At 45.2% G+C, this 25,261-nt stretch overlaps 1 protein-coding gene across 1 annotated transcript; it reads right to left on the reverse strand.

Annotated features, from left to right (window-relative positions):
- Window positions 1-9,703: 9,703 nt before the first annotated feature.
- On the reverse strand, window positions 9,704-22,298 carry LOC130477737 (zinc finger protein ZFP2-like; the record flags this gene model as incomplete). The annotated part of the gene is made up of 6 exons (XM_056849830.1): window positions 22,242-22,298; window positions 18,125-18,196; window positions 17,621-17,891; window positions 17,326-17,405; window positions 10,324-10,951; window positions 9,704-10,155 (listed from the first exon to the last, which is right to left on the reverse strand). Coding segments are annotated over exons 1-6 (1,560 nt in total), but the record flags the coding sequence as incomplete, so codon positions are not given.
- Between the last annotated feature and the right edge of the window lie 2,963 nt (window positions 22,299-25,261).

Genomic DNA, 25,261 nt, shown 5'->3' on the forward strand with positions numbered 1-25,261 from the left:
GCTACGATAGACAAACACCAAAATGAGTGGCTAAAGAGCAGGAGGGAGCAAATAGTGCCATGGTTAGAATGTCAGATTAGGTCTGGGAGATGTAGGTTCGAATCCCCCCCGCTGCCATAAAAGCTACCTGGGTGACCTTGGGCCAGTCACACACTCTCAGGCTGACAAATCTTATAGGAGTCTTATGAGGAGAACGTGGAGAAGGGGAGAACATGGCAGAGGCCACTTTGGGCCCCCACTGGGGAGAAAAGTAGGCTGTAAATGAGATTGTAAAGCATTAAATACAAACGAAGAGGAAGCAGCAGCCCACAGAGCCTGAATTAGTGAGGATTCCTCAGTTGCTCATTTTTTTCTGACCTTTCGCCTTCCAGAGATCAAAGCAAAAGACTTTCTAAAAGGTCACCCTTGATAAAAGTGCTGCTAAACTATAAAAGCCAACCACAGAAGTCACCCAGAAAATAAGATTTCCTGGCCGGTGTAAAAAGACAGAGCAACAAGAGGAAAACCTGCAGGCCTTTTGTGAGCATGCCAGCTCCTACATCAGGCTGAAGGAAAGGACCAGAACAAAATGCTCAAAGAGAAGTGATTTGGCTAGTTTTCAGAAAGTTGAATAGAGGTTGCCAACCTCCAGGCGGTACCTGGAGATCTGCCACTGTGACAGCTGATCTCCAGAGGACCCAGATCCGTTTCCCTGGAGCAAATGGGTGCTGCGGAGGGGGGCGCCCTGCTGAGCCCCCCCCCCAAATCCAGCCCCCCCTCCCAATTCTTCCCCAGGTCTTTCCCAGCCCACAGCTGGCGACCCTCAGCCGAAAGCCCAGGAGGGGCAGAGACCGGATCCCAGGGAGGGCTCAGCTCGGCCTCCAGCCAAGGGGAGGGAGCCCCCAGAGAGCAAGGGGGGAAACCCCCACCCCTTGGGGGGGGATGGAGGCCTCCCCACCCACCCCCGGTTGATCTGGTCAAGGAACTGGAATCGCTTCACTATGGGGGAGTATTTTGCAGGGGTCTTTGCAACACAGACCCCCACCCCCAAAAACGCCCACCCCCCCGGGCTATTCCACCGTCAAAACCAGGGAGGGTTTTTGCAAAGGAAATAGTCTCTTATTGCTTACCAGTTCTTTTGCAAAGTCCCTCCCGGCTTTCCTCTTCCGCCCCCCCACCGCACTCCCCACTCCCCCACTCATGCCCCCCCCCCAGTGGAACCGGAAGTGGCTGCTCCAAGTCGGGCGGCCTTCTTTGTTGACGCCGCTCTAGGAGTGGAGGCGCCTCCCCCTTAACCCTCGGGTGGCTTCTGCGCCCAGGGCCCAAAGGGACCTTCTCGCCCAGCTCCGCCCTGCCGGAGGCGGCCTCTGCGGGCCCAGCCAGCCCCATCACTCCCTTGCAAGCGGTGGCCCAGGGGAGGCGGGGCTGGAGCCCCTTGCCCACCCCCAGCTGCTGCTGCCCATCCTGGCCTCCAAGGGGCGACCCTGGGAAGGGAGCAGCCCAGCCAGCGCCTGGGAAACGCTCTCTGTATAGACACGTGGCTCCAGCCAGTGAGCCCGGCCGGAGGCTGGATGAGCCCCATCCTCCAAGAGGGCCTTTCTTTCCCATCCGAGACGAAGGAGTGGCGCCACATCCAGTGATCCCTCCCTCCCTCCCTCCCTGGACCTCAGAGGAGAGTCTGGTCTGAGGGGTGGGGGGAGGTGAGGTGAGGTGAGGGGTGCGACCCCCCCCCCCCTGATGCGCATGGGGGGAGTCCAGCTTCCCCGTCTGTGGCTGCTGTTGTTCCCTGGGCCCCACTGAAAGGCTCATGAAGCCACCCTCAGGGAGCGAAGCAACTTCAGACTACGGCTGGGAGCCCCCCCGAGAATGCTTGGCAAGCGGACTACGGCTGAACTGACCTGGGGGCTGGACTAGATGACCTTCACGGCTCCCTTCCAACTCCCCAGATAGCACGGGAGCAAGTCAGGCTTCGTGGTCTGTGGGTCCAGTTCTTCCCTACCCACAGGTTCTTCTTGACATATTGTTTTAGGGGTACAACTGGAGTGCTTATGTGGCAACCCTGGGGAAAGTAAGCACGTCTACGTCTGGTCAGAGTCTGTTTGGGAGCCCTCCTGAGCATGCTCTGTTGTGGATTACTCCTGCACTGACCTCAGGGTTGGACTAGATGACCTTCAAGGTTCCTCGCAACTGTTTCTAACCCTGCCGTTGACTGAAGAATTTCCTGCTTAGGAGCCTGACCAGCAATACATGAGGGGTAATCAAACTTAGTTCCGCTGAAATTAAAGCAAGAGCCTTCGAGGGGTATGTTTATAGGGTGACGCCATGTACTTCTGTGTCCTAACAACTTCCCCTGAGTGGTAGGGAAGTTCGAATACTGGCCAGTTCAGCTCCCCTTCTCGTCACTAGCTGAGAACATGGAGCCAATTGGCTGTCAAACAAGTGGCTGTTTGCAGACAGTTTAACCCAGTTGGTCAGGGGTCTTTTCTAGTACAATTTGGTGCAACTGGCTGTGGACTGGGATTAGAATAATAGAATCATAGAGTTGGAAGGGACCACCAGGGTCATCTAGTCCAACCCCCTGCACAAGGCAGGAATATCATCACTAAATCCCACACACACACCCAGTGACCCCTACTCCATGGAACATGGCCAAGATGCCCTCCCTCTCATGAACTGCCTAAGGTCATAGAATCAGCATTGCTGACATGGCCATCTAGCCTCTGTTTAAAAACCTCCAGGGAAGGAGCACTTACCACCTCCCGAGGAAGCCTGTTCCACTGAGGAACCACTCTAACCGTTAGAAAATTCTTCCTAATGTCTAGATGGAAACTCTTTTATAAATTTCAAGCCGTTGGTTCTGGTCCGACCTTCTGAGGCAACAGAAAACCACTTGGCACCATGCTCTATACGACAGCCCTTCAAGTACTTGAAGATGGTTATCATATCCAGTCTCAGTCTTCTCCTCTTCAGGCTAAACATGTCCAGCTCCTTCAACCTTTCCTCATAAGACTTGGTCTCCAGACCTCTCACCATCTTCGTTGCCCTCTGGATGCGCTCCAGCTTGTCCACATCCTTCTTAAACTGTGGTGCCCCAAAATGAACACAATACTCTAGGTGAGTTCTAATCAGAGCATCACTTCACATGATATGGACACTATACTTCAGTTGATACAGCCCAAGATCGCATTTGCCTTTTTAGCTACCACATCACACGGCTGACTCATGTTCAGTGTTTGGTCTACTAAGACCCCAAGATCCTTTTCCCTCACTCTACCGCTAAGACAAGTCTCCCCCATCCTATAATTATGCATTTGATTTTTTCTACCTAAATGCAGAACTTTCCATTTATCTCTGTTGAAATGCATTTTATTGGTTTTAGCCCAATTCTCCAACCTGTCAAGATCATCCCGTATCCTGGCTCTGTCTTCTACAATATTTGCTACCCCTCCCAATTTAGTATTGTCTGCAAATTTAATAAGCATCCCCTCTATTCCTTCATCCAAATCATTTATAAAAGATATTGAACAACACAGGGCCCAGGACAGATCCCTGAGGCACTCCACTAGTCACTCCTCTTCAAGTGGTTCAGGAACCATTAACAAGCACTCTTTGGGTGAGATCTGTCAACCAATTACAGATCCACTCAACAGTACCAGGATCTAAATCTCATTTTCCCAATTTGTCAACAAGAATATTGCCATAACGCATCTGGTGGTGTATAGCAGAGAGCCGGTTGGGAGTCCTCCATTCCTGCTCTCCCACACACCTGGGACTGTGGCATCTCCTTGGCGTACAGAAGGTGTCAAAGACTTTAAAGGTGTCTCCTGAGGGGTGACCGGCTGATCAGAAACAAAACCACAAAGTGCTGAGGTGTGAATCCTCACAACCCCAAGGTAAAGCTACCACCAGCCCCTTTACTAACCCACCAGACAGAGATCAAGAAGTCAACCCTGCAAGCCAGGACATATGTTTGTCCGCTCTGGGAAGGGGAAAATCTCTCTCAAACCACTTCCCATCCCCTTTTAAGGAGTTAGTCTCTCTCCAGCTTTAGGTGTTTGCAGTCAAAGTCCCCCTGCAGATTGAGGACTCCAGACTAAAGGGCCACCCTCTCCCTCTTTCTCTCCTGGTCTCCTGGTGCCTTTAAAAGAGGCTTCTCTTGACCCTGGCTTTTCTCTAAGGGGCTACATTTACAGTCTCCTCTTGGCCTCAGGACTGTTTCTAGATATACTTTAGGCTGCTCAATGCTTGTTTTATCTCCTGGCTTGTTGACAATTGCAGTTGAGTTTGGTTTTATTGGTAGTGGTAAGCTACCTTGAGCAGGTCTCTGGAGAGGTGGCATATGAATTCTTTAAGGGAAGCAGTAGAAGAAGAGTTGGTTTTTATATCCCACTTTTCTCTACCTTAAGGAGTCTCAAAGTGGCTTACAATCATCTTCCCTACCTCTCCGCACAACAGGCACCTTGTGAGGTAGGTGGGGCTGAGAGAGTTCGGAGAGAACTGTGAATAGCCCCAGGTCACCCAGCAGGCTTCATGTGGGGAAACAAATCTGGTTCTCCAGATTAGAGTCCACCGCTCTTAACCACACCACCACACTGGCTTCCCTAACACTTCCAAACAAAAAGCACCTAAAGCACTTCCTAACAAATGGGGAAATTGGAATCTGACTACAGCTGTCTGCCAGAGAACACCAAATGGAGGGAAAAATTAGAGGAGTGAAATCATAGAAAGATCATACACAAGTATCGGGGGGTGGAGGGAGACTGAAATTAGAAGGAAAGGGTGCACAAAACTGAAATAATGGCCAAGCTGATCCTTGCAGTACATAGTTGTGGTGGTAATGGAAAGCAATTTTACAGGGCCCCCTCTGGATGAACACCTTAACGTGGTGAGGGGGTTTGTGTGTGTCAGGGAAGCTGAGAGCAATACCGTAAGGGGTCTAGACCAGGGGTCCTCAAACTACGGCCCGCGGGCCGGATCCGGCCCGTCAGGGTCCTGAACCCGGCCCCTTTAAAAAACTGCAGTTGCAAGGTAATGCTGGGAGGAAGCTGCGTGTCACTCTAGCCCTTCCCCTCTCTATGGTGAGCCTCCCTTTCTGCCCCTCACCTTTGTGCCTATCGCGATGTTTTCAGGCGCGCAGCCGTAAAGTAGGGGGACGTGGCTGGCAGGAAAAGTGAGGGCTGCCAACTTGGAAGGCTTTAAGAGGGGAGCGGGCATGTTCATGGAGAAGAGGGCTGTTCATGGCTATTAGTAAAAACAGATGCGAGTCATGATGCATACCTGTTCTCCCCAGGATCAGAGGAGCAGGCCTTTTATATTAGGTGCTGTGGAACACAGGCAGGATGGTGCTGCTGCAGTCGTCTTGTTTGTGGGCTTCCACAAACAAGACATAAGACGACTGCCAATACAGGGGTTTGTGTTGGCCTGGTTGGCCACTGTGTGAATGGACTTGGTGGACTTGATGGACCTTGGTCTGATCCAGCATGGCCTTTCTTACGTTAATTGTTTTATGAACTTTTTTTGGGATTAAATGGCACCCTTCCTTCAAGGAGCTTACAAGCATTCTTAGAATCATTCTTAGAATCAGTGTGAATAGGGATTTGTTCATATTTTTTTCAAATTATAGTCCGGCCCACAACAGTGTTTGAGGGAATGTGAACTGGCCACCTGTTTAAAAAGTTTGAGGTCCAATGGTCTAGACTATATCAAGAGACAAAACTCCTAGCAGAGTCACTCAAGTTGGAATGGTCACAGCTGAGACACTAGACGAAGATGCATCCACCCCCTTAAGGGATCAATGGCCACATCCGCAGAAGAGAACAAGCAGTTCCAATGGAGACGGGGGCAGAGGAATCACTGAAGGTTAGCTACTGGGCAGCAGCAGTAGTGGAAGGTGACTCAGGTGGAGGATCTTTCGTAGAACAGCAGTGCCACTACGGCTTCCCTTGCGTACTAACCTGGTTAGTACTGCGCAGAAGAAGGCACTGGTAAACCACTTCTGACCAACCTTTACCTTGAAAACCCTATGATGAGACAATCCAAAATTAAAAAAGATATAGTGCTGGAAGATGGGACCCCCAGGTCGGATGGCACTCAATCTGCTACTGGGTACAGCAGAGGACAAGTACGAGTTGCACTGCTCTTAATGATGCGATTGGACTAAAGCAGAAAGGACGTTCAGTGGTTGACATGAATAGATGCAAAAGGAAAGTCCAAAGCTGTTTGACGCATATAATAGGAACATGGAATGTGAGAAGCATGAATCAGGGTAAGCTTGAAATTGTTAAACAAGAAATGGAACGTATGGACATTTCAGTCTTGGGAGTAAGTGAATTAAAGTGGACGGGATTAGGACATTTTCGATCCGAAAATTACAAAGTGTTTTATTCAGGGAATGACCAAAAGAGAAGAAACGGAGTTGCTTTAATAGTGAGGCAAGATGTAGCAAAGGCAGTCAGGAGCTATAATGCAAAGTCTGACCGAATAATATCAATCAGACTTTAGGGAAAGTCTATCAACATAAGCATCATTCAAGTTTATGCCCCAACTACAGATGCTGATGAGGAAGAAATTGAAAGTTTTTATGCCAGTGTTCAGGAAGAAATTGATCACACACCTAAACAAGATATGCTGATAATCATAGGTGATTGGAATGCAAAAGTAGGAAACAAAGCAAAAGCAAATGTTGTTGGCAGATTTGGGCTAGGAGCACAGAATGAAGTAGGAGAACGCCTTGTAGAATTCTGTGAAGACAACAATCTGTTCATTGCAAACACATGTTTCAGGCAACCAAATAGACAATTGTATACATGGACATCACCAGACGGCCAGTATAGAAATCAAATAGATTATATAATTGGAAGCAGAAGATGGAGAAGCTCTATTCTCTTGGCCAAAACAAGACCAGGGGGCCGTCTGCGGTACAGATCATGAATTCTTAATATCAAAAATCAAGATAAAGCTTAAGAAAAACACCAAAACATTCTTAGCACCGAAATACAATCTAAGCAATATTCCGGAAGAGTTTAAAGACCATGTAAGGGACAGATTTGCATGTCTGAGTTCAAGTGAATGTAAGCCTGAAGAACTATGGGTGGAAACTAGAGATATTATCAAGGAAGAATGTGCAAAGACTATTCCTGTAGCCAAAAGAAAACAAAAACCTCGATGGATGTCTGAGGAAACTCTTAAAATTGCCATAGACGAGAAACAAAAGTAGAAGGTGACAAAAATAGAATCAAAAGTCTAAGTGCAACGTTCCAGCGACTAGCACGTAGAGACAAAGAGACCTATAATAATAACCAGTGTAAAGAAATAGAAGAGAACAACAAAAAAGGAAGAACAAGAGATCTGTTCCACAAGATCCAAGAAATCAAAGGGAAATTTAAAACATGCTGTTAGGCATGCTGAAAGATCAGCATGGAAATACATTAACTGAACAGGACAAAATAAAGAAAAGGTGGGAAAAATACACCGAAGAACTATACAGAAGATATGAAAGGATAAAAGATTCTTTCCAAGAAGAATCTTTTGAAGAAGAACCTACAGTTTTAGAAAGTGAAGTGAAAGCTGCATTGAGAGCAATCGGGAGAAACAAATCACCAGGAGCAGATGGGATATCAATAGAGCTATTCCAAGCCACAGAAACGGAGTCCATCAAAATCTTGACAAGAAGATGCCAACAGATATGGAAAACAAAACAATGGCCCACAGACTGGAAACGATCCATTTACATTCCAATTCCCAAGAAAGGAGACATCAAAGATTGCAGCAACTATCGGACCATCGCACTAATTTCTCATGCAAGTAAAGTGATGCTCAAAATCTTACAGCAAAGGCTGTTAACATATATGGAATGAGAAATGCCTGATGTTCAAGCTGGTTTCAGAAAAGGAAGAGGCACTAGAGATCATATTGCAAATATACGCTGGTTAGTGGAGCATACGAGAGAATTTCAGAAGAAAATCAGTTTGTGTTTCAGAGATTACAGCAAAGCTTTTGACTGTGTGGATCATGAAAAGCTGTGGCTGGTTTTAAAGGAATTAGGTGTGCCACTACATCTGATCGTTTTGATGCGCAACCTGTACTCTGGACAAGAGGCCACAGCTAGAACAGAAGATGGAGAAACGGAATGGTTTCCAATTGGCAAAGGTGTCAGACAAGGATATATTTTATCTCCCTATCTCTTCAATCTATAAGCAGAACATATATTAGGAAAGCTGGATTAGATTTAGATGAAGGTGGAGTGAAAATTGGAGGGAGGAACATTAATAATTTGAGATATACTAATGACACTACATTATTGGCAGAAAATAGTGAAGATTTGAAACGACTACTGCTGAAAGTAAAAAGAGAAAGTGCCAAAGCAGGACTACAGCTGAACATCAAGAAAACAAAAGTAATGACTACAGGAGAATTACACAACTTTAAGGTTGACAATGAGGAAATTGAAATTGTTCAAGACTTTCTATTCCTTGGCTCCACCATCAACCAAACGGGAGACTGCAGCCAAGAAATCAGGAGATTGAGACTGGGAAGGGCAGCCATGAAGGAGCTAGAAAAGATTTTGAAGTGTAAGGCTGTGTCACTGGCCACCAAGACTAGATTAATCCATGCCATCGTATTCCCTATTACTATGTATGGGTGTGAAAGCTGGACAGTGAATAAAGCTGATAGGAAGAAAATAGATTCCTTTGAAATGTGGTGTTGGAGGAGAGTATTACGGATTCCGTGGACTGCCAAAAAAACAAATCAGTGGGTTATAGATCAAAACAAGCCTGAACTGACCCTAGAAGCTAAAATGACTAAACTGAGGCTATCGTATTTTGGTGACGTCATGAGTCGACAAGAGTCACTGGAAAAGACAGTCATGCTAGGAAAAGTTGAGGGCAGCAGGAAAAGAGGAAGACCCAACAAGAGATGGATTGACTCAATAAAGGAAGCCACAGCCTTCAATTTGCAAGATCTGAGCAAGGCTGTCAAAGATAGGACATTTTGGAGGACTTTCATTCATAGGGTCGCCATGAGTCGGAAGCAACTTGACGGCACTTAACACACACACACACACAGATTTTATTTGAAAGCATGGAAGTTCATACAGTGTGTTCAGTAGGATTGAAAGACATGTTGGATCCTGTGGTGTTTCCTGATAACACAATATAACAAAGAGAACAAACCTGAGTGGTTGCACTCAAAACCTTATTCAATTATCAGCTCAGTGACAAAAAGATCCCTGGCCTACAGTGTATATTTTCACATATTTTCTCTCCTCCCACAGTATTCATTTTAAAAAGTTTCTTTTAAAGAAAATGACACTTAACAATTATTCTTACTTCCAACCTACCAAGCAACAGCTGAATTTAGCACCAAAAGTCTAGATAGTGATGCCTGGCAATGTCGGGCTGGAGGCTGAAGATCTTGTAAAACTGGTAAAATTCATATGGTTCCTTATGATTCATATGGTTCCTTCCACATTCCAAGCGATGATGTGGCTCCTCCTCTAGTGTGGATTAATTTGTGAACAATTATCCTGTCACTCCGAGATAACTCTTTCCACAATGCAAGAGCTGATATAGTTTCTGAAGTGTCAATTCATCGATGGGTGTTAATTCTGAGCAAAGAACTGTCCTCACTGTAAGCATTTATAACGTTACTCCCCAGTGTGGATACGATGATGTCTAGTAAGCTTTGAACTCCCAGCAAAGCTCTTTCCACACTGCAAGCATTTATAAGGTTTCTCACCAGTGTGGATACGCTGATGGGAAGTAAGCTCTGAACTTGAAGCAAAGCTCTTTCCACACTGCAAGCACTTATAAGGTTTCTCCCCAGTGTGGATACGCTGATGGATAGTAAGGTGTGCACTCTGAGCAAAGCTCTTTCCACACTGCAAGCATTTGTAAGGTTTCTCACCAGTGTGGATACGTTGATGGACAATAAGATGTGCATTCTGAGCAAAGCCCTTTTTACACTGCAAACATTTAAAAGGTTTCTCCCCAGTGTGGATATGCTGATGGACAGTAAGCTTTGAACTCTGAGCAAAGCCCATTCCACACTGCAAGCATTTAAAAGGTTTCTCCCCAGTGTGGGTACGTTGATGGACAGTAAGCTTTGAACTCTGAGCAAAGCCCTTTCCACACTGCAAGCATTTATAAGGTTTCTCACCAGTGTGGATACGCTGATGTCTAGTAAGCCCTGAACAACAAACAAAGCTCTTTCCACACTCCAAGCATTTATAAGGTTTCTCCCCACTGTGGATACGCTGATGTCTAGTAAGCTCTGAACACCAAACAAAGCTCTTTCCACACTCCAAGCATTTATAAGGTTTCTCCCCACTGTGGATACGCTGATGGATAGTAAGATGCGAACTCCTACGAAAACTCTTTCCACACTGCAAGCATTTATACGGTTTCTCCCCAGTGTGGACACGCTGATGGACAGTAAGCTCTGAACTCCCAGCAAAGTTCTTTCCACAGTGCGAGCATTTATAAGGTTCCTCCCCAGTGTGGATACGCTGATGGACAGTAAGCTGTGAACTCCGAACAAAGCCCTTTCCACACTGAAGGCATTTATAAGGTTTCTCACCAGTGTGGATACACTGATGGACAGTAAGCTGTGAACGCCGAGCAAAGCTCTTTCCACACTGCAAGCATTTATAAGGTTTCTCCCCAGTGTGGATATGCTGATGTCTAGTAAGGTGGGAATTCTGAGTAAATCTCTTTCCACACTGCAAGCATTTATAAGGTTTCTCTCCCGTGTGGACACGCTGATGTATAGTAAGCTTTGAACTCTTAGCAAAGCCCTTTTCACACCACAAGCATTTATAAGGTTTCTCCCCAGTGTGGATATGCTGATGTCTAGTAAGGTGGGAATTCTGAGTAAATCTCTTTCCACACTGCAAGCATTTAAAAGGTTTCTCCCCTGTGTGGATACGTTGGTGGACAGTAAGCTTTGAACTCCGAGCAAAGCCCTTTCCACACTGCAAGCATTTATTCGGTTTTTCCCCAGTGTGGATACCTTGATGGCCAGTACCATCTCCCTTCCAAGCAAAGCTCGTTCTACGATCCAAGCATTTATCAGGTTTCTCCCCTCTGTGGATTTTCCACTGTGTATCAAACACCTGGGATTCAGCAGCCTGAAAAGCAGAGAATTCATTCCACCTCTTCCTTTTTGTTCCAGCATTTCTTTTCTGCTGTTTTCCGTCAAGCAGAAGGTGTTGTGGTTCACCCTCGGGCTTTTTCTGGGGACCATCAGCCACTGCAATAAACAGAAATGCCTGGTAAGACCTTCAAGGAAAAGCAAAATCAAGTAAAGAAGGCCATTAACTGCTCTTCATAACGAATGAACTGGAATCACTTAAAGGAGAGACAAATTCTGCCATGCCTTAATCAGCTGTTGATGCTTCCTTGGAGGGTAGTTCTATCAGAGACACGGTAGCCCAGTGGAACCTCCATGTTTAGAAGCAGTGTATCTCTGAAGAGGGAGGCTTTGGAGCAGCTCCTCTTATTTGTGAAACTTCCAGGGACTCTAGCTAACCACTGTGTGAAACAGGAGGCAGGACTAGTGGCACTCTAGCAAATCTCTATATTTGAACACAGAACTGACTGCGTTCACTGGACAGGGAGTTTGGAGCAGAGCTTTACACCTGAACTATGGAGACCCAATTTGAGCTCCAAACTCATAAGGTCACTGTGGTCTCCAGCTCCCGAAAGATTCGGCCTCCTAAACCTTGTATTCTGTGGCTCTGCCTGCAGAGCTGAGGCAGGTGGTGACTAAAGACAGGGCATTTCCAGTGTTGGCCCCTCAGGAAAATTTTGAGGCAAGTTGGTAGCTTTTTTACACTTAGGTGACCTTGGATTTTAAAACTGATTGTTTAGACAGTATTTACGATTTTATGCTATTGTTCTGAGTTGTGTACCAACTTGAGCAAGTTGGTGAACAGGAATCATAGAAATGAATTAATGTGTATTCAAGCTGAGCTCCCAATAAACATTTCCCGTCAATCTTAGGTACAAACCAGCCAGCATTTTGTTCCTGTTTTAACTTGGCTTTCCTTCTTGAGAAAGCTTTCCTGGCCATTCTCAGACTGTTGCCTCTTGAGAAATCCCTCCGTTCCCTAACTGGTGAAATTTAGCCCAAGAGAAGTCCTACCCGCTTCCACCATACAAGTAGGAATATACCTGTTGAACTCTCTATTTCCTCTGCGTCTTGGACAAGTGAATCTCCTACTTCTTCCACTTGGGACATGGAATCAGGTTGGAGAAGCTGAAGCCCTTCTACAAGGAAAAAAAACAGACCAGTAGCTTCCAGATATTCCAATTCTAAGAAATATACAGATATTAAACCAAACTTGAGCATAGACAGAGCCAACCTTTTCCTCCAACATAGAACGGGAAAAGTGCACCTGCTGAACTGAATTCCAGAGAAGCCTCAGATGCAGGAATTCAGCAAGTGAAGCTCCTCAGGACATAAAGCCAAATTTCACCTGCTGAAATCCTGTTTTTTTATTATTATTTGTTACCTCAGGGCTCTGCCACCTCATTTTACTGAATCTGGAGCCATGCTTAAGTCTACACTGGTGTAACAGTCAAGTTTATTTACGGTCAAAGACCAGCAATAGTTAAAACAGTTCCAGCCATATTAAAATTATCGAATATCATCATTACAATAATACAGCACATCTCTGATCCAAGGTGATAAATCCCTAATCTAAAAAACTCAAACACACCTACGCACAATTTGTTAATATATTGCATTAGCAAAAAGTACATTTAAAACATTTAAATATCTATACATTAATTATAATTAATAAGAGTGTTTAAAATTTAAGCTACCCTCTTCTGTCTTATTGAGCATGCAAGTGCACAAATGTTTGCCACCTTAAGGGTGGTTTCATTGGAACAGTTAGCAAGGAGGAGGTCAGTATAAAAGGAATTTAGTTTGCCTAGATATTTGCACAATATTGGCCTGGTAAACCTAGATCTAATCTCCTGATAAAAGCAGGACTGGTGTAACAGGAATGAACACAGCAGAAGGGCCCCAATTAATCCTATCTTCCCCCTCCGCCCCAGACTTATCCTCAAGTCCCAGGGGAGGGTGTAATGTCCTCAGAGCAAGCAAAGGTCTTTTCGAACTTTGGATAATGCATATTGAGGGCTAAATACAAATATTATTATTGCTGTTATTACTTCAAATGCTCCTTTCCATGGCTGCGCTGAAAGGCCCAAGAGGAGGCCTCGTTGACAGCCCACAAACTGTTATGGAGGCCAGTCCCCCTCCTGCCCTCCTTTCAATGGATTTTCACCCCTGAAGAACAATGAGGTTGCTAAGGCCTCAATGGGTAGTCGGGGGTGGGGGGTAGGGAGAGCTTTCCTCCTCTGTCTTGTTTGTTTTCCTTTACAAACCAACATTTTTGCTTCCGCACTAATATTAACGGAGTCCAGTAAGTATGCAGAACCCCCTCCCTTGCCTGTCTTTGGACCTTCTACATTCCACTATTCCATTGGAAGAGCCCTACTCCATTGGAAGAGCCAGGGCCATTCAAGTCAGAGCTGGGATCATTCTTAGAAGAAATGGTTTTCACCTTTACCATATCTGAATCTAGGGAAATGAGAAGCCACATTCTCATAATTGTCCTCCATGACTTCCTTGTGAAGCCTTCTTTGATCTGGATCCAGCAGGGCCCACTCCTCCTCGGTGAAATCAACAGACACCTCCTCAAATGTCCTCAGACCCTGGAAAGTGAAAGAAGAAACTCCTCTGCCATCACAGATAATGTAACAACCCTTCCCCTTCTTAGGGGCATTCCAAAAGGACTATACTTAGATATTTGATTTCAGGGTTTAAACCTTCATCAGATGTTTTCATTTTCTACCCAGTGAGCAGCACAGAGAGCAGCCAAGGGAAAAGAGATAGAGAGAAATTCTCTCCGGCCTAGGGAGGGTGTGGGGAGACATCCGAGGGCATGATCCAGAGGTCCACACTTACCTGATCTGGCAGCATGGAAGCTGTTTTTTCTCCATCACAAAGAGATGACAAAGGAGATATCACTGGCTTTATACCATCACCTGGAAGGAGAAAAGTCAATGGAAGGCGCTCTATACTTTCTAAGTACTTTGCATTAAACTTCCTTGGTGTGGGGATTAGAATTTCCTTCTCTTGGCTCATGATCACAACTGCATCCTTATTTCGAATACTTTTTTGCCTCCATACTTTTGCCAAATCTAATCCTGCCGGCACTTAACACACACACAATCTTTTTTTTTATTTTTGGGATTCCTGTCTCATTACCAATGCTGATTTCTCCATGCCTACAACCTCTCTGCATATCACACCTAATCCAATCACGCCTACTTATGTCATTTACTAGCTTTTTACGTTTATATTGCTATTGTGTGTCTAATTCACTCGTCTATATTTAAGGATAGATGGACTCACATTCTAGCTATATCTGAAGAACTGAGCTGTGGCTCACAAAAGCTCATACCCTGCCAGAAATTTTGTTAGTCTTTAAGGTGCTACTGGACTCCTACTCTTTTCTACTGCTAGTGAAAGACCATCAAATCACTGAAATTAAAAATCAGAACTAAAAGATGGCATGCAGTGCCCCTTGTGCTGCTCGTAGAGCAGGCAGTCACCTCTCCAAAACTATACAATATACATATGGGAGGGGGACAGTAAGGAGGCCAGTAAAGATGGTACCATATACAAAACTATTTGTCTGTTAATCTGATGGGTCAGAATTCACAGATATAAGAAGGAAAAACTCTGTAATGCAAGGAACTGGCAATCGTAAAGAAGGACACAAAAAAGCCACCAAATCCCAGAATCTCCTTCCATGTGGCAAGACTATTGGCTCATATGGAAAAAGGCAGCCCTGCTTTTGGCGAAGGACCAGCAGTTACCCTCTTGACATGGTATTGAGATAACACAGTGGGAGATTCCACTGACACATCACCTTTATTCTATTTGCGTGCCTTCTTTGTGATTTCACCCCCAGCCTACAATCCTAGCCCAAATACTTTATTCCATCTTCCAGTACTTTATTCTATCTTCCAAAGATTCTGTGTTGTTAAATTCAAATATTCTTATTGAATCTAATACTCTTGTCATATCTTGTGGTCCACTGGTTGCCTAATCTGTTCACTGACTGTATTTATTTTCATCGGACATATACTCTGCCTTGAGTCCCAGTTAGAAAGGCAGAGTAGAAATGAAAATAGTGTTAGTATTATTAATAATTTCATTTATTAAAGTTTATTATTAGATTTCTATCCCGCTCTTTCCATGCCAAAATAAGGCTCAGGGTGGCTTACTAACATGTAAGCAAAAACATCAAAATATAAACCTGCACACTGATGCCAATATAAAATTAAATAATACAAACAAAAATATAATGCAATGTCAAATCCCCAAATTTAGAAAATCTGTCTAATGACCGCCTTATCTCAGATTCCACCCCATAAAAAATGTTTAAATTTTTAATTAATTAAGTAATATCTCAGATTCCAACTTGTAAAAATGGATTAAAATACATTTATTTTGTTTTTTACAACAAAACGGGTCGAAATAAACCACACAAACTGGATAACAAAGTCTGGATAAGAATGATGTAATATAGTGGCTGATGAGGAGGCCAGCAGAAGAAAGCCAGGGTGGGTTCAGGAAATGGCCCCAATGAATGGCCCGCCGTGGTATAGAACCGTCGCTGTGCTTAACCGCAAGCCTGGTGAAACCTGGTGTCTTGCAAGGCCTGAGAAACTGAGTTAGGTCTCTCAGATTTCGGATCTCCCTAGACAGAGAGTTCCGCCACGTAGGGGCCTGGCTGAGCACAGCTGGAAGATCTTCGGGCCAGGGACCACTAGCAGATTATCTCCTGACGAGTGTAATGCTCTCCGAGGCATATACTGTGAAATGTGGTCCCATAAATATGAGGGTTCCCAGCCGCTTAGGATTTTGAAAGTAAGCACCAGCACCATGAACTTGATCCAGTATTTAATCTGGAGTCAATGCAGCTGACAGAGCACCAGTCGTACATATGTGCTCTCATCAGGGTCCCTGTAAGGACCCGAATAGCTGCATATTGGGGCAAAAAAAGCCAACTTCACATATACACAGATGAGATCTGTGCTGGCAGCGACAGACCAAGAAAGGGATCTTGGGGTGGTAGTGGATTGCTCGATGAAGATGTCAACCCAGTGTACGACTGCTGTAAAAAAGGCAAATTCCATGCTGGCTATAATTAGACAAGGAATAGTGAATAAAACAGCTGTTATCATACTACCCTTGTACAAATCTATGGTGAGACCACACTTGGAATACTGTGTACAGTTCTGGTCTCCACACCTCAAAAAGGATATTGCAGAGCTTGAGAAGGTGCAGAAAAGAGCAACCAAAATGGTCAGCGGACTGGAGCAACTGCCCTATGAGGAGCGGTTAAAATGCTTAGGGCTGTTTAGCTTGGAAAGAAGGCACTTAAGGAGACACATGACAGAGGTCTATGAAATTATGCATGGTATGGAGAGAGTGGACAGGGAGAAGATTTTCTCCCTTTCTCATAATACTAGAATGCGGGGTCATCTGCAGAAGCTGGAGGGTGAGAGATTCAAGACTGCTAAAAGGAAGTATTTCTCCACACAATGCATAGTTAAACTGTGGAACTCCTGCCCCAGGATGTGGTGATGGCTGCCCACTTGGAAGGCTTTAAAAGGAGAGTGGACATGTTCCTGGAGGAGAGGGGTATTCAAGGCTACTAGTAAAAATGGATACTAGTCACGAGGCATACCTATTCTCGCTAGGATCAGAGGAGCATGCCTAATATATTAGGAGCTGTGGAACACAGGCAGGATAATGCCGCTGCAGTAGTCTTGTTTGTGGGCTTCCTAGAGGCACCAGGTTGGCCACAGTGTAAACAGACTGCTGGACTTGATGGGCCTTGGTCTGATCCAGCATGGCTTTTCTTACGTTCCCTTCCTCTCCCCACAACAGACACCTTGTGAGATAGGTGAGGCTGAGAGAGCTCTAAGAGAACTGTGACTATCCCAAGGTCACCGAGCCGGCTTCATGTGTAGAAGTGGGGAAACCAACCCGGTTTACCAGATTAGAGCCCGCCACTCATTCAGCATCATTTGAGTTTGGAGACATTTCTGTCTTCAACTCCCTTACTGTGTTTCTCCAATTGTCCTGCAGTGATTTTAAATCAATTCTTGGTTTCTACTTTCCCAAACAAAATTTCTAAACTGAGAGGGTGGAGTGGAGCATCTTTCCCACCCAGGACTGGGGGGTGGGCATCAGAGCAGCCCCCCTATGGTCAAGCAGACCATCCAGTAGGAATGAGACCCATTTTCACCTTACCTGGCAAAGCTGCTCTGTGGTAACACTCCGCTGTCCTCTCCTGCCCCTGAAACAGAAGTGGGGATCGGTGAAAGGGAAGGCTGGTGAGAAAAGGAAGAGGAAAACATGCAAAGGGTTGTGTAAAGAGTTGTGGTAATCCCTGTTGGTTTCGAGGGGATCTTTGATCTAATCCTTTGCTCCCGCACTCAACCTAGATGAAAACCTCTCACCTGCTGGTCCCAATTCTTGTCCTCTGCCTGGCTCAGGAGGAAGCCTTCTGCTAGGGCCACCGCCTGGGAACTGGTCTCTGGCCCACATTCCTTGACCCAGCTCTCCATGGGCGGGGGCAGGATGGACAGGAACTGTTCCAGGATCACCAGGTCCAGCATCTCCCTCTTGGTGTTCCTCTCTGGCTTCAGCCACCGGTGACAAAGATGGTGGAGTCGGCTGCAGATCTCTCGGGGGCCCTCAGCATCCTGATAGCAGAAGTGCCTGAACTGCTGGCGACACACATCTCGAGGGAGGAGGCTGTTGTCTCCCAGGCTCTTCTGCACGGCTCCTTCGCACATCTCCGCTCTGCTCTCAGCCTCGGTGGCATCAAGGCCTTTTCTTGATTCAGGAACAGCTGAGTCTGGCTCGCTCCTCATCCTCCCTTCCACTCCAAAGAACCTCCACCTGGACTAGCAGATCACCTGCCTCCACTGCCAGATTCTTCTATAAAGACATGTGCCACATTTGTGACCTCCTTAGAAGCCAAGACTGATTTGTGCATTGAGATTTTATACACACAAAAACACACACGTGTGACATCTGCATCTGAAGAAGTGAGCTCTGATTCACAAAAGCTCAACGAATCGAGGGTGTTAGTCTTCCGAACTCCTGTTTGATATTGCTACGATAGACAAACACCGAAGTGAGTGACTAAAGAGCAGGAGGGATCAAGTAGTGCAGGGTTTAGAAGGTCAGATTAGGTCTGGGAAATGCAGGTTCGAATCCCCGCCCCCCGCTGCCATAAAAGCTACCTGGGTGACCTTGGGCCAGTCACACACTCTCAGGCTGACATATCTTAGAGGAGTCTTGTGAGGAGAAAGTGGAGAAGGGGAGTACATGGCAGGTCACTTTGGGACCCCACTGGAGAGAAAAGTTGGTATATATGAGATTTTAAAAAATTAAATAAAGATACAAAGCAGGTTCAAGAGGCCAGCAGCAGCCCACAGAGGCAGAATTAGTGAGGACTCCTTAGGTTCCCATTCTTTCTGACCTTCCGCCTTCCAGATATCAAAGCAAAGCGGTTTCTAAAAAGGTCACCCACGGCTTGATAAAAGTGTTGCTGAACTATGGCTAGTATCCATTTTATCTAATAGCCATGAATACCCCTTTCCTCCATGAATATGTCCACTCCCCTCTTAAAGCCTTCCAAGTTGGCAGCCATCACCGTATCTTGGGGCTATGGGTTGGGTGAAAAAATACTTCCTTTGATCTGTTTTGAATCTCTCACCCTCCCGTTTCAGCAGATGACCCCGCGTTCTAGTATTATGGGAGAAGCTTTTCTCCCTGTCCACTCTCTCCAAACCATGCATAATTTTACAGACCTCTATCATCAAAAAGGATCCCAAAAGCGTCCTCAAAGTGCCCGACGACTACTTTTCGCTTTTGGGATCCTTTTTGACGCGATTGCTTTTGCCTTTAGCGTCCTGTTTGAACTTATAATTACCAACTTGATTTGGAACTGGTATATTGCAATCTCTTTCGTCTTATGGACAATGCCACAGTTTAAGAAGAAATATATGAGTGTGTAAATATAAGAATATAAGAATAGTGAACATTTATACTGTATATTTAATTTATAAACATAAGAGTTTTGTGAGTAATATTGAGCTTATGTGCTGTTTATTTCCTAACTAACAGTATTACAGCACTTGGTTTATTTATAGTTTGGTTGTAACCTCCAGGTGGTACCTGGAGATCTCCCATTGTGACAGTTCATCTCCAGAGGACCAAGATCAGTTTCCCTGGAGCAAATGGTTGCTGCGGAGGGGGGCGCCCTGCTGAGGCCCCTCCCCAAATCTATTTTCATTTCATTTCATTAACCTTTATTGGCATACCAAAAGACAGAGATAAAAAACAACAACAATATACCTCCAAAGGGCAATACATATAAGTTACAAGTCAGGTTGATAAAACTTTTCTTGTTCTTTAAGAACTCCTATAAGAAATTCAGCCACGGTAGCCGTAATTTTAGGATCATGATCACTCAAAAGAAATTTGCATTTCACTTCATTACTCCTGTAACTCTTGTACTGGAGCAAAGTAAATAGCAGTTTATCCCGCAAAGTCACATAGAAGGGGCAATCTAAAAGGATGTGGTCAATTGTATCCAACAAATTTAAACCGCACATGCATAGGCATTCGTGTCTAGGGATCGGCCTAAGAGCATCCTAGATGGGAATGCGTTAACCCTAGCTAATAGAAAAGCGCAGCGATGAGAAGGTATCTCTAGGTTATCTAGATACCTAGCCATTTTACCTGATCCATTATTAAGGCCTAGGGCCGCCGGAGAACAGATGGGGAGAAGAGCTGGATTAAAATTCTGCAATTCTACATCAAGGAGACGTTGCTTGATTCTTTTAAAGATGTAAGATTCATTGGCCAGAGCAAGATTATCTAAATCAATTCAAATTTGGAAGTCCAGATCTAATCAATATGTCCCATGAGAAATAATTAAGTTCACTTTTCAAAATATATAAAAGGGAACCTGGCTCAGTTTGAAAGTATAATTTGAGCCAATATCTTACTGTTTGAATCCAGGCTTTGGTGGCAATCAAGTTTTGCCCGGTTTCAAGACAAATTGTAAAATATGGAGCACATTTAGGTATCCCCAATATTTGTCTAAGGAATATGGCTTGAATGTTCTCCATTTCTTGATTAAGAGTTCCAAGCCATAAGGGAACACCAAACAGAAGTTGGGGGAATATTTTCAAATTCAGGATTTTGATCACTGCAGGAACACACTGATTCCCCTTCGCGTAGAAAAACTGCTTGAGTTGATTTAAGGAAATCCTGGTGGCTTTGATAGTATTTTGTCGATGTATAGACCAACTGAGATTATAGTTATAAGTAATTCCCAAATACCTATAGCTTTTAACTTGTTCGATTGAATCCTTCCCAATATGCCATTTGTATAAGGACCATTTTTTGGAAAATACCACTACTTTTGATTTGGAGGAATTAATAGAAAGTAAATTCGAATGGCAATAATTATTAAAAGCATCTAGATATCGTTGGAGGCCTACTTTGGTGAAAGAAAGAATGACGGTATCGTCCGCATAAAGAAGTAGAGGTAAAGACTGGGACCCTAATTTAGGTGGGTGACCATTAACTGAACCCAATGACTGCGCTAAATCAGAAAGAAAAATATTAAAAAGTAGGGGAGCTAAAACACACCCTTGTTTAACGCCTCTTTGAATTAAAATTGTCTTAGTCAGTCCACCATTAGGTGAGTATTTAACTTGGCAGGTGATGTTCGAGTGTAATTTCTTTAAAAGTATTAGCAGCCTGGGGTCAATTCCTAGATTTGACAATTTGTCCCACAGTTTCTCTCTAGAAATAGAGTCAAAAGTACTTTTTAGATCTATGAAAGCAGCAAACAATTCCCCCCCCCAATCTTCATGTATTTTTCCACAAGAAAGGATAAAACGAGACAGTGATCTAAAGATGATTTGTTTTTAGTGAATCCTATTTGCTCTGGGCCAATAATAGATTTAGCTTGAGACCGCTCCGAAAGGCGGGTCTCAAGGTGTCTAGCATATAACTTGCCCAGTACTGATAGCAAGATAACAGGACGATAATTTCCCGGTAAATTGGGGTCTCCCTTTTTATAGATTGGCATTAAGATTGAGTTTAGCCATGAATCAGGAATGATACCATAATGATCAATTGATGTAAAAAGGCTGGCTAGTAGTGGAGCCCACCAGTCAGCATATTTCTTAAAGAGTTCAACAGGGAGCCCATCAGGACCTGGTGCTCGACTGGATTTTAATTTAGAAATTAGGGTCATAATTTCTTCCCTACTTACTGCATGCCATGGAGGGATATTTGAGGGAATAATCTCCTCATTATCAGATGGAGGGACCACAGCATGGCCAAAGACATTGGAAAAATAATCAACCCATACTTGAGGGACAATATTTGAGTCAGGAAAGGGTTTGCTGTTTAACAGACAAGAAATTGTTCTCCAAAAGATTTTACTGTCTCTTGATTTCAGAGATAAAAAGAGCTGGTCCCATCTTTTTTGATAACAGGCTTTCTTTTTATTAGCCACTAATTCCTGATAAGCTTTTTTTGACCCCTCCCCAAATCCAGCCCTCCTCAGTCTTCACCCTCCCAATTCTTCCCCAGGTCTTTCCCAGCCCACAGCTGGCGACCCTCAGCCGAAAGCCCAGGAGGGGCAGAGACCGGATCCCAGGGAGGCCTCAGCTCTGCCGCCAGCCAAGGGGAGGGAGCGCCCAGAGAGCAAGGGGGGGAACCCCACCCCTTGGGGGGGGGGGAAATGGAGGCCCCCCACCCCACCCCCGGTTGATCTGGTCAAGGAACTGGAATCGCTTCACTGTGGGGGAGTATTTTGCAGGAGTCTTTGCAACACAGACCCAAACGCCCCCCCCCCCCCCCACACACAACCTGGGCTATTCCACTGTCAAAACCCGGGAAGGATTTTGCAAAGGAAATAGTCTCTTATTGCTTACCAGTTCTTTTGCAAAGTCCCTCCTGGCTTTCCTCTTCCGCCCCCCCCCCACCGCACTCCCCCACTCACGGGGGCACAATGGAACCGGAAGTGACTGCTCCAAGTCAGGCGGCCTTCTTTGTTGACGCCGCTCTAGGAGTGGAGGCGCCTCCCCCTTAACCCTCGGGTGGCTTCTGCGCCCAGGGCCCAAAGGGACCTTCTGCCCCAGCTCCGCCCTGCCGGAGGCGGCCTCTGTGGGCCCAGCCAGCCCCATCACCCCTTTGCAAACGGTGGCAGAGGGAAGGCGGGGCTGGAGCCCCCTTCCCCACCCCCATCCTCCACGTGGGTCACAAGAGGGCCTTTCCCATCCAAGACAAAGGAGTGGCGCCACATTCAGTGATCCCGCATTGGCTTCCTCCCTCCCTTTCTGAACCTCAGAGGAGAGTTTGGTCTGAGTGGTGGGGTGGGGTGAGATGAGGGGTGCGACCTCCCCCTAATGTGCCTGGGGGGGAGTCGAGCTTCCCCGTCTGTGGCTGCTGTTGTTCCCTGGGCCCCACTGAAAGGCTGATGAAGCCACCCTCAGGGAGCGAAGCAGCTCCGGCTACGGCTGGGAGCCCTCCCGAGAACGCTTTGCAAGCGGACTACGGCTGAACTGACCTGGGGGCTGGACTAGATGACCTTCAGGGTTGCTCTCAACTTCTTGTAGGTTATCCGGGCTGCGTGACCGCAGTTTTGGTATTTTCTTTCCTGACGTTTCGCCAGCAGCTGTGGCCGGCGTCTTCAGAGGAATAACACTAGAGACACTGTCCTTCAGTGTCACTCCTCTGAAGATGCCAGCTACTGGCGAAACATCAGGAAAGAAAATACCAAGACCACGGTCACACAGCCCGGATAACCTACAAGAACCTATTAATTCTGACCGTGAAAGCCTTCGACAATATTACTCTCAGCTGTTTCTAACTCTGCCGTTGACTGAAGAAATCCCTGCTTAGGAGCCTGACCAGCAATACAGGAGGTGTAATCCAAGGGGTATGTTTATAGGGTGACTCCATGTACTTCTGTGTCCAAACAACTTCCCCTGAGTGGTAGGGAAGCTCCAATACTGGCCAGTTCAGCTCCCCTTCTCTTCACTAGCTGAAAACATGGAGCCAATTGGCTGGCAACCAAGTGGTTGTTTGCAGACAGTTTAACCCTGTTGGTCAGGGGTCTTTTCTAGTACAGTCTGGTGCAACTGGCTGTGGCCTGGGATTGCCATCACTCATCCGGTGGCGTATAGCAGAGAGCAGGTTGGGAGTCCTCCATTCCTGCGCTCCCACTGTCGCTGGTCAATGCATTTCAGTGCCCATGCTCTTAGAATCGACCCCTTCCTGAAAAGGAGTATGTTATCTTAGGGGCTTAACGCACCAACAATTTACAGCATATTATCATTGTGCTCGGTGTGTGTGTTTTGGATGCGTATTCTTCATTATTCAGATAGACACCTAGTAAGCAGGATTGAACTGCTTCTTACTGAAGTAAGTTTTCTCTTGAAGAGCGCCAATAAATTGTGAAAAGGGACATAACTGTATGTACAATTTATTTTACATAATGTAGTATACGCATGTAGATGGTTACAAAGTCTTGAAATGTTATACAAGTTCAGACATTATGAGTCTTGAACATGTTCATGTTGCAAGCAATCTTAACAATCTCTATGCCTCTATATGAGAGTATCAAACCTTAAAACAGTAATAGTATTTCATTCAGAATATATTACAGAAATCTTGTAAAAATGGTTAGTTCAGTACATAAATTCTGATTTAGTTAAAAGTATCCTAATTCATTGTATCTAGAATATCATAAGAACAAACAGCCATACATTACCCAATCACGTCAGCTGTGAACTTCCCCAGTACATCAGGACTAGAGAGATCTCAAAAGTTTAAGAATGAATGGACCTTGTAGGTCTTCTATGTGTTTGCATTGTTAGGTGTATGCACAGGTTAGAGAAATATAAGTGTTCTCAGCCTATGAAGGCCTCTGATCTTACGTTGAGATCAGGGAGAATTGTGTGTGTGCAAAGCTAATATAGAAGCTATGCAGAGCTGAAAGCTATGTGTAGTTATGTGAAAGCTTAAAGCTGTGTAAATGTTAAAGAGTTCTGTGTAAGACGCTGTTCTGAAGTCTCTCGGATTGTGCCAATATTAGAGAGATCTGTGTGTGAACCTTTAGTTCCATGCAAGAGCCAAAAAGCTCCATGGACCTTAATCCATGTAAAGACTAAAGAGTTCTGTGTAAGGCTTTTTAGTCTGTAAGAACTGAGTTCAGAAACCTCTATGGATGTTAGAGAGATTTCTGACTTCAAGAAACTCAAAGTATCTCCAGCCCATAGAAGAACTGGAGAGACCTGTGAGTCCATGTCTGTAAGGACTGAAATGCCTATGCAAAGGCAGATAGATCTTATTGAACACTTCCCAATACATGCTAGCATTAAGAAGTGCCTCCATACAAAGGATGGAGAGATCTAAGCTCTTAGAATCCACACAAAGGTTGATGGTTTCTAAGAGTCTCCATCTTACTTAAAAGATGGAGAAGTTTGTAAATATCCAGCCCAGACACCCAGTCCTCGTAAGGGCTGTCTATCTGGAAGGGCTGTCTTCAGGACTCTGTAAGTACTTAGACCATGCAAGTATTTCCATATGGATGGTCTGAGAACATTAATCCACGCAAGAATCAAAGTCTCAGAGCCCACATCCCACGCAAGGGGTGGAGAGATCCATGCAGGCCAGTGGGTACTAACCTGTCAGAGACACTCTGCCTTTGGCCAGAAGAGCTTCTCCTTTTATATGTTTTTGGGACCCGGTTTTTCCGGATTTGTTCGTATTTTGTTTACAACTATAGCCCCCCTTCCGAGTTCTACAGTTATACTCTATTATGCGGATTCCACACGGACACCATGTTAGGAAATCCTCTTCCAGGTCCATATAAGGAAGATCCTGTTCTACATAAGGAAATCTTATGCCCGTATATGGAAGATCCTCTTGCTGTTGATCATAGCCTCACAGCCTGATCATGGCCTTGTGTCATATCCTGCAGTATACTGTGTAATCAGGCAGGCTGCTGCTTGGATTCCAGGAGTGTCCCATAGAATCACTGATCACTCTTGCCTGTATTTTGAACAAGGTCAAATGGTCTTAGGCTTGCCAGGTTCCTACTGTAAGGCTTGTAACAGAGGAAATCTTACACACAGCCTAGTAT

This window comes from Euleptes europaea, chromosome 1, assembly GCF_029931775.1.
Source record: "Euleptes europaea isolate rEulEur1 chromosome 1, rEulEur1.hap1, whole genome shotgun sequence".
NCBI classification, from domain to species: domain Eukaryota; kingdom Metazoa; phylum Chordata; class Lepidosauria; order Squamata; family Sphaerodactylidae; genus Euleptes; species Euleptes europaea.